The 8,977-nt window shown below is 58.7% G+C and overlaps 1 protein-coding gene across 1 annotated transcript in view; it reads right to left on the reverse strand.

Annotated features, from left to right (window-relative positions):
* Positions 1 to 8,977, reverse strand: part of CCDC57 (coiled-coil domain containing 57) — a 107,738-nt gene that overhangs the window by 59,571 nt on the left and 39,190 nt on the right. Inside the window, exons 17-20 of the mRNA XM_077756610.1 lie at positions 6,329 to 6,529; positions 4,070 to 4,228; positions 934 to 1,096; positions 229 to 363 (exon numbers count right to left, since the gene is read on the reverse strand). Of these exons, the coding sequence (XP_077612736.1) occupies positions 229 to 363; positions 934 to 1,096; positions 4,070 to 4,228; positions 6,329 to 6,529 (658 nt within the window). The remainder of the gene's footprint in view (positions 1 to 228; positions 364 to 933; positions 1,097 to 4,069; positions 4,229 to 6,328; positions 6,530 to 8,977) is intronic.

Consider the following 8,977-nt stretch of genomic DNA (forward strand, 5'->3'; position numbering starts at 1 on the left):
GCCGTGACAGCTCTGGGGGTAAAACACGAGGGCAACGTCACACTGTCTGTGTGGTGTGATGTCTGAGTGTGGGGTCTAAGATTTCAAGTGCTAAGGGTACAAAGAAGAGTCTAAGTCCAGAGTCACCTCAGCTCCTTCAGGTATCAGACTGGCCCTTGTTGTGCGGACACAGTGGAGACTTTGGAGGCCNCCCAGGCGAGGCTCAGGGTGAAGGACGGCTGTGCTGACCTGCACCTCCTTCTCCGGAAGGAGCCCGCGTGTCCTCAACGCCTGCACGGCCTGGTCTCTCTCGAGGGTCAAGGCCTTCAGCACCACCTCCTGGTCACACAGCGTCCGCTCTGTCTCCTGTAGCTTGGCAGCAACCTGGGGGGGGGATGCGGGACTCGGTTTATGTTGGAAGAGTCTCAAGGCAGTGGTGCCAGCCTTCAGGGCCGCCCCGCCCAGAAGCAGAGAGCAGGCACGTGAGTGAGCAGCCCTGTGGCCCAGGACCAGGCGGCAGCCGGCGCTGGCTCATCGGCAGCATCAGGCTCGGGGTGTGGCCCTTTCTGCCCGGTCCCCTGAGCACAGGGTGCAGGGAGCTGCCTAGCACTCATGGGAAACAGCTAACGCAACAAAAAATGGAACACTCTGGGGCGCCTGGGTGGTCAGTCAGTTGAGTGACTGACTCTTGATTTCAGCTCAAGTCATGATCTCACGGTTCTCGGGTTCAAACCCGCTCGGGACTCTCTCTCCCTCCCTCCCTCTGCGCCTTCCCTGCCCACGCGCACTCGCCGTCTCTAAAACGATCGGGGAAAAGGCTGGGGGGCGGGACACGGACAACTTCCACGGCTGTAATTTCGCTAGAAGTCAAACTGCTTGCTGGGGTTCGGGAGCCCAGAGCCTCCCAGGTGCCGCGGCGCAGGAGGGAGCGTGAGGGCCACGCAGGGCATGGACCTGGTCCCGCGCGGCGGTCAGAGCCTGCAGCAGGTCCTCGGACGCGCGGTGGTGGTCCCTCTCGACGCGGTCACAGCGGTGGCGCCAGTCGAGCTCCAGCTGCACCTTGTCGCGCTGCAGGCACTGCTCCCGCTCCACCGCCACCAGCAGCTGCTGCTTGTACCTGCGGGGACCGGGTCCTCCTGAGGGCGGTCCCCTCGCGTGTGAAAAGCAAGGGTGTGTCGCAGGTGGCGGGTGCAGGGGGTGCTCCCGCCGGGCCAGCCCGCGTTGGCGCGCCCTTGCTGACACGCGACAGGCCCACGAAACAGCAGCCCGGACGAGTCTCTGCCGTGTGGCCGTGGAGAAGTGGTGCCGGCGGGCAGGCTCAGGGTCCGAGCGGCGCAGACGGCAGGGACGCCGGGGAACCGAGGAAACCAGCACCGCGGAAGATCAAACCCCGGAAAGAGAAGAACCCATTTGTAAGGAGGGAAGGGAAGAAACTAACAGACTTGAGAAATAGTAAGAAAACTGGTTGCGCCAGAGACGGTGCGAGGGTCTGGGAGCTGCGGAGAGTGAGCCGGAAGAGCTCGGGGCACGTGCAGGACAGAGAACACAGGCCACACGGTCAGGGACAGGCCCCGGGAGCCAGCAGCCCACATCCACGGAAGAGCCCCCGGGAGCCAGCAGCCCACATCCACGGAAGAGCCCCCGGGAGCCGGCAGCCCACGTCCACGGAAGAGCCCCCGGGAGCCGGCAGCCCACGTCCACGGGACAGCGGGTCCGCAGAGGCCCTGGCGGAGGAGACACAGGAGGAAACCCTGTGCAACCGGGGCCGCGCGTCCTTCTCGCCCGCCACACGCGGTGGGGTCTGCACACGTCTCCCGAGCGTGGCCGGGCCGTGAGCGCGAGGGGACAGGCACTCCTGTCTGGTGAGGCCCTAGAGGACCCCGTCCTGCCGGCTGGAGGGGGGCTCCCACCGGCCCTGCAGAAGTGGCCGCGTGCCGCGAGGCCCAGACGGCCAGGACCTGAGGGCGCCGTGTGCAGACTGCGCGGGCATCGGCCGCAGCCGGAACGGAGGGCAGCGCGTGCAAGAGGAAGGGGACGAGCGAAGGCACTTGGCACAAAGGGCCCTGCGTCCGGACCCAGCAGGGCCCGCGAGAGGCCCTAGGAGAACAGCCCAGAAACAAGAGGGGCGGGAGCGGAGCGCACGGTGAATACGCTCAGGGACAAGAAGCACCCACACGCGTGAGGAGGAGAAAGGTGAAAACAAATGTCTAAAAGGAGAACCTCTCAGCCTTAGTAGGCAGATGAGACGCCTCAGCGAGCNGGGGGGGGGTGCTGGGGCTCCCGGGAGAAGGGGGGGCAGAGACGGGCCTGTGGAGACAGGGGCAGGATGCACGCGCACAACCTCACCCGTTTACACCAACAGTCCAATCACCACAAGCCAGCGATGGAGGGAAAAACGGGAAACAAGGCACAATACGTGTGGAGGAACAAAGGGTGCCTGCGGAACCCTCCTGAGAAACGCTCGGTGAGCCCCAGGAGGGAACAAGCCACGGGAAAACACACCACCGGCTTGGAGTTGTCCCTCGAGTGAATACACGCTTCAGGAAGATAAAGGCAAAGAACTGCGGACAAACGGCTGAGTGCAGGGCTGCGCAAAGGACCTTCTGGGGGCTAAAAAAAGATTACACCTTATGGAAACTTTGAACTTGATTTTTTTAAATTTTGCTGTTTTTTTTTTTAATTTTTAATTTTTTTGAGGGAGAGCACGCGAGCAGGGGAGGAGCAAAGAGAGACGGGAGAGAGTGAGACTCCCAAGCAGGACTGGTGCTGTCAGCACAGGGCCCGACGTGGGGCTCAAACGCACACACCACGAGACCATGGCCTGAGCTGAAGCCAAGAGTCGGACGCTTAACCCACTGAGCCACCCAGCAGCCGCTAAGAACGAAGAGCATCAGAAATAAATATTGGTGGGGTGCCTGGGTGGCTCAGTCAGAAATGCGTGCGGCTCCTGGCATCGGGGTCAGGAGTTTGAGCCCCACGCAGGGTGCAGGGATTACTCCAATATATAAAATAAAATAGAAAAAGCCACAACAACCCCAAATGCAAATGCATTAATAAAAGACTTGGTGACGGGAGCACCTCGGGAGCTGGGTCGGTTGAGCGTCCAGCTCTTGATCTCAGCCAGGTCACGATCTCACAGTTCGTGGGTTCAAGACCCGCATCGGGCTCTGCGCTGACAGCATGGAGCCTGCTTGGGATTCTCTGTCTCCCTCTCTCTCTGCCGCTCCCCCTTTCGTGCTGTCTCTCTCTCAAAATAAATAAATAGACTTAAAAGAGGAAAGACTGACACAACTGATACACCTCCAGCCTGACTGATCAAGAACCAGAGAGGACGTTACCACAGACTCTGCACAGGTCAGAGACACGATACGCAAACCCTGTAAACAATTTTATGCCAATAAAGTCAACAATTAGATAAAACGGACAAACTCACTGAAAGACACAGATTCCCCAAACTGAGGCAGAACAATAGAAAACCTGCAATAAATGTCCAAGTAAGTATTACGGGAAGGCAGATGCAAAGCGCGTACGCTGCACGACTCCATTTAGACGGAATCGCGGGCGGGGCAGGGACGGGCGGGCGGCGGCTGCGAGGCGTGAGGGCACCGGGCGGTGGCACAGCTGCACGCCCTGACGACAGGTGCCCGTGCCGGTCAGCACTGACCAACCGCACGCCCGCAACGAGTACATTTCATCGTGTCTAAACTATTCCTCAAGAAAGAGAATGCGACCCTCACTCGAGCGCTCCCCCGTCAGACAGGAGGAGACGGGGGCGGGGCGGGACCCACGAAGGCACCCTCCCGGCGCAGGACCCGGCAGCGGGGTGCCGCCGTGGCACTCGCTCCAGACCCGACACCACCCCCGGGGAAAGGCCTCGCGGGCCGCCCGCCATCAGCCCGTCCCGCTTGCTCTCCCTTCTCACGCCCAGACACTCTCCTTCTCTTCCCGGTTTCTCGTCTTTTTCCCTCGGCAGGATGTGAGGCCAGGGCCTGGACCCTGTCCCCCCCGTACCCTTAGCACCTAGAACAGCACCCAGCCCCCACGGGGCGCGCGGTGAGATGCGTCTCGGGGACGTCCCGGGGGCGGTCACCTTCCGACGTCCTGCTGGCACCTGGCCAGCTGTGCCTTGAGCTCCACCGCCTCTTCCTGCAGCGCCTGAATCTGAAGGTCCTTGGAGACCAGGTCCTTGGACAGCCGAGCGGTCTGGGCATCCCAGCCAGACTGCAGAGCCGACGCGTCTTCACGGAGTCTGCGCAAAGGAGGGAAGCTGTGTGAACGCGGGTGTGGATCTCACTGGCTGGCTCGCTCAAGCTTTCTTGTACACAACACCCTAAGCTCACATGCTGACACACGCGTGCGGCCCTCAAAGGGCACGCTGTACACCAAGTCTCTTCCACACCCGCGGCTTCACGTCAGGGTGGAGAGCTCCTTGCCCGGGTCAGGAAATGGTCCCACTCAAGACATACCCACCATCCTTCCCACCCACCCAGGTGTCGACCAAGCACCCAGGACATGCCAGGTCCGTGCCAGACGCGCAAGGAGAGGTGAGCCGCGGAGGCTGGCAGAGCCTGTAGTCTTGAGGTGGTGCCATGCGGCTCACCTGCGCCACGCCGCGTGCAGCCCCTCCACACGGGCACCCTCGCCACAGGTTTTCAAACTGAACAGTAAAATGAGGTTGTACAGAAACCCCCACACCACCTGGGAGAATCCCTAAACTTGGATAAATTTCCCAAAAAGAAAGACGTGAGAGAAGACACTCGGGACACTGACCAGGGAAGCGGCAGTCTTGCACAAAAGGCCGCTGCGCGTTCACCCCATTCGCGGCCCTGGCCCGCGTCCCTCCCCATCCTTCCGGGAGAAGGCACAGACCCGCACCTCCGGGGAAACCGAGGCTGACCAGAGGACATCGGGCTCTTGCGGCTGAACCGCTAACCTGCCCGGAAACAGCACGGAATGTCTGGAGTCACGGATGCTCTCAGAGGAGTGAGAAAGCCAGACGAGCAGAGTGCTCCCGGCATTACTCTTGCCACAGGAAGACCGGTTTTCTTCACATACGTTAAACAAATCACTTCTAGTACAATCTGTACAAACTCACACTGGTCTCCTGGCTAAGATAAGACGGACTGTTCTAACATCACGAAGGGCTGGGAAAGTTGGAAACCAGTTAAGACACCGTGCAGGTGACGGGAGAGGACTCGGCCCCGGGGCCGGGCTCTGGGCAGCGCCCCCGCTCTGGTGCTGCGTGGCGGCCGGGCGATGAGTGTAGGCGTGCGCACCCCCGCGGGATCTGGGCCCCGGCCGGCCGTGCCACCCAGCACCGAGTGTCTGAGGTGATGGGGGACGTGCGGGATCCCCTCCGGCTGCACTGTCGTCCACGGTCACCGAGAAGCTGGATGGACACAGACCACCTGGGACCTGATCTGGATTTCCAAGGTGTGACCTCATCACTCACTCGTCAGCAACCTTATTCTAAGGAGCAAAGGACACCAGCCAGCAGGGAGGTCTGTCACTGAGGCTTCTTCTGACTCTCCAGGCGGGAAACAGAGCAGCCGTCCAGCCTGGAAGGCACCGGCCCGGGCCTCGAACACCATGACGGGGGACGTCCTGTATGGTCTTCCTCTTCCTCCCCCGGACGCTGCTCCTACCGAGTCAGCGTGCGTGTCAGGCCTTCCCAACCGCAGGAGAAGTCGCCAGAACTCAGCAACCACATTTTTATCTCCTCTCGGTTTCCAGCGAACGCCCACAGTTATCTGCATACTGGCTGTGGGTACTGCGTAAAGGCTTTGCTTGTCCCCGGCCGAGGTCCTGGCCCCTGCCCCAGTGTGCCCAGAGCAGCCCAGCTCCGGGAGGCCGGCCTCTGGAGAACGTGAGGACCCGCCCTCCAGCTCCGGGACCCCCGCAGTCAAGCGCTCGGGCCGGTGCTGGTCTACACGGGGCCGTGGGCCATGCACGGCTCCCGAGCACGTGACTGGTCTGAATTGCGATGTGGCTTCAAAATTAAGCACCAAAAAAATACAAAATGTCTCAGTAATAATTTTTTTCAGGCAAAAGAGGATTAGTTTTTATACCGATTGTTTGTTAACGTCACGCAACACGAGAGTATCTTGGACACATTCGGTTAAAGAACTCCCCCGTCTCTTTGTGCCTTAACTGTGGGCCCTGGGAGGCGGCCCTGCCTGTGTGGCCTGCCGTGTCGCTCACAAAAAGTTGTGTTGTGTTTTACCACAATAACTGCATATGTCTACGCACACACAGCAATGACGCAACTAAAAGAAAAAAAAAAAAAGGACAAAACGAGACGGAGGAAAAGGACCAGGGGGCTCCGGGGGCGCCAGGCCCGCCCACTCACTTGTCCATGGCGGCGTCCTTGTCCTTCAAGGCCTCGGCCTGCCTCCACTCTGCCCTGCGGAGCTGCAGCTCGAGGCTCTCGACGTGGGCCTGCAGCTCCAGCGCCCTGGCCTCCAGCGCCCGCAGCTGCTCCGCGTGGGCGTCCTTCACAGCCGCCAGCACCGCGTCCCTCTCCCTGGCATGGCGGTCCAGCGCCTCGTGCCTGAAACACAGGCGGGTGACCTGGCCCGCGGCCTCCTCGCTCCCCCTCGCACCCCGTACCCGAGGCTGCGGTGCTCCTGCCCCCCGGCCGTGTGCGGACACCCCCCGGGGTGAACTCTGCCCGAGCGGCTCTCAGATGCCAGGCCCCTGGCCCGACTCTGGAGCTCAGCACCCCCAGAAGAAAGACCCCGGAAGCCGGAGCTCCGGCAAAGCAGCCTCACCACCACCCTCACCGGCTGTCCCACCAGCCCCTGAAGGCAGGATGCGGCCGTCCGGACGCCTTCCCTGTGACGTGGCGGCCGGTTCTCGGTCTCGCTGGAGACGCCAAACTTACCGGAATTCCATCTCCAGAGCAGACGCCCGTCTTGACCCCACACCACACTGGCAGGTGCCGTGTGCACATCTGACTGGCCATGCTCAGCACTTTCTATGCTTTTATTCTATTTGGTTTCAGTAAAAAGTTAAAGGCTCTAAAAATAGAATTCTACGTGGTTTTAGATTCCATCAGCATCTTCCAGTGAGATGGTGAAGCCTTTCCCAATCAAGTCACATTATGTACTTTTCATTCTAATCACAGTCAAGCCTCATCTTACCCATCTTGCGACCTGTTCGGTATTTTCTACCTTCTATCGGCAGAGCCGGGACACACACCGGCCGCCGCGCCTCTTCGTTCCTGGCAGCACATGCCCTTCTCTCCATCAAACCACAAAAGCCCAACTGTGACGGCTGGTGACACGAACGGAGTCACTTCCCAGCTGCGATGCGTGGGGGCGCTACTCTGAAGGCAAACACCGGGCTCCAGGGCGGGAGCGCCTGCCTCGTCACCGCGGCTCCGTCTGCCGCTCGTGACAGCGCATCAGCACACGGCAGGTCCCCACGCACAGCATCGGCGTGAGCTCTGAGCCCCTGCGCCGACAACACGCTTTACAACGCGCCGAGTGTGCTAGCGCAGACTTGTGCTCGTGTGCACGGCGGAAGGGCGTTTTCGAGTCCTGTAATTCTGTGTTTCCACGACACTCCTCCAAACAGAGACAAGTTCACTTACTTGAACTGAAAAAGGAAGAGACACCGCAAAGCAACCCGCCCAGCTGATGGCTCCACGGACAAGGCGGGCTTGGCCGCACAGGTGGTCTGGTGACCATTTTCCCTAAATCTGCAGGCTTCAGGTTTTAGACAGAAATGGAAAAGCTTGCAGCAAAATAAAAGCCATCTTACTGCGTAAACATCATGTTGGCAAACGTGCTCTCAAGTCACAACATCCCAGCTTCCCAGACAAAATGTCACCAAGTGGAAAGACACCTGGTGTGTGGAACAGTCACAGAGTCGGTCTTAAAAAAGCCTCTTATCTAAACTTCTGGAAACGGAGAACGTAGACGGTGCTGCTGACCGTGCTCAGACACTGTGGCGGGCACAGGCTTGGGGGCACTGCCACATGAGCAGCAGACACAGGGCATGACACCATTCCAGACGGAAGCCAGCAGGTTGATCGGGGCACGTAACTGGAAGGTGTTCAGAGCCCCGGAGACGCGGCGGAGGAGCCCCCCGCTGCCCGTGAGTGCGACAAGGCGGCCAGCCCCACACAGCTGCTCACAGCGGAAGTGGGGGCCGTCTTGCCTCGTAACAGGGCCATTCCTGAGGAGACTTTACAGGTGATGGTCACTGAATTTTGTGGTGTATTATATTGTTCTGTGAAGTATGTACTAATAACTATCATAAGAACTTCATTTAGGACTCTTTCTAAACACCTAGAGCCTGTGACTCCAGCCAATTTCATTGTTTTTAGTTTACATAATCTACCTATTGTTCTTAGAGGTGACCGAGTTCAAATTTCTGAAGTGCAAAAATTACACTATATTCAGATGAAGGTCCTCCGGCGTAAGGGCAGAAGAGAAAGGAAAGCTGTAAGAAAGGCTCCTTCACATTCACCTTCCCGTACTTTTCAATCAATGGTAGGGGATGTTTAGATACATTTTAAAGAGTAACCAAACAGTTTTACTTTCTCCCCCCCTTTTTAAGAGAGATTTTATTTTAAAGTAATCTCTACCCCGCAACGTGGGGCTTGGACTCACAACCCAAGAGCCGCACACTCCACAGAGGGAGCTAACCACTCCTGAACAGTTCTACCTCTATGCTGACGTTTCTGATATGCTAAAAATCGGGGGCGCCCGAGGGGCTCAGTCAGCAGAGCGTCCAACTTCGGCTCAGGTCGTGATCTCACAGTTTATGGGTTCGAGTCCCCGCATCGGGCTCTGTGCTGACAGCTCAGAGCCTGGAGCTGCTTTACATTCTGCATCTCCTCCTGCCCCCTCTCTGCCCCTCCCTTGCTTGTACTCTCTATCTCTCTCAAAAATAAATTTAAAAAATTTTTAAGTATATTCATTTTTTTATTTTTTTATTTAAAAAAAAATTTTTTTTATTTATTTCTAGGTGAGAGAGAGAGAGACAGCGT

Source organism: Crocuta crocuta, unplaced genomic scaffold, assembly GCF_008692635.1.
Source record: "Crocuta crocuta isolate KB4526 unplaced genomic scaffold, BGI_CrCroc_1.0 scaffold50, whole genome shotgun sequence".
Taxonomy (NCBI): domain Eukaryota; kingdom Metazoa; phylum Chordata; class Mammalia; order Carnivora; family Hyaenidae; genus Crocuta; species Crocuta crocuta.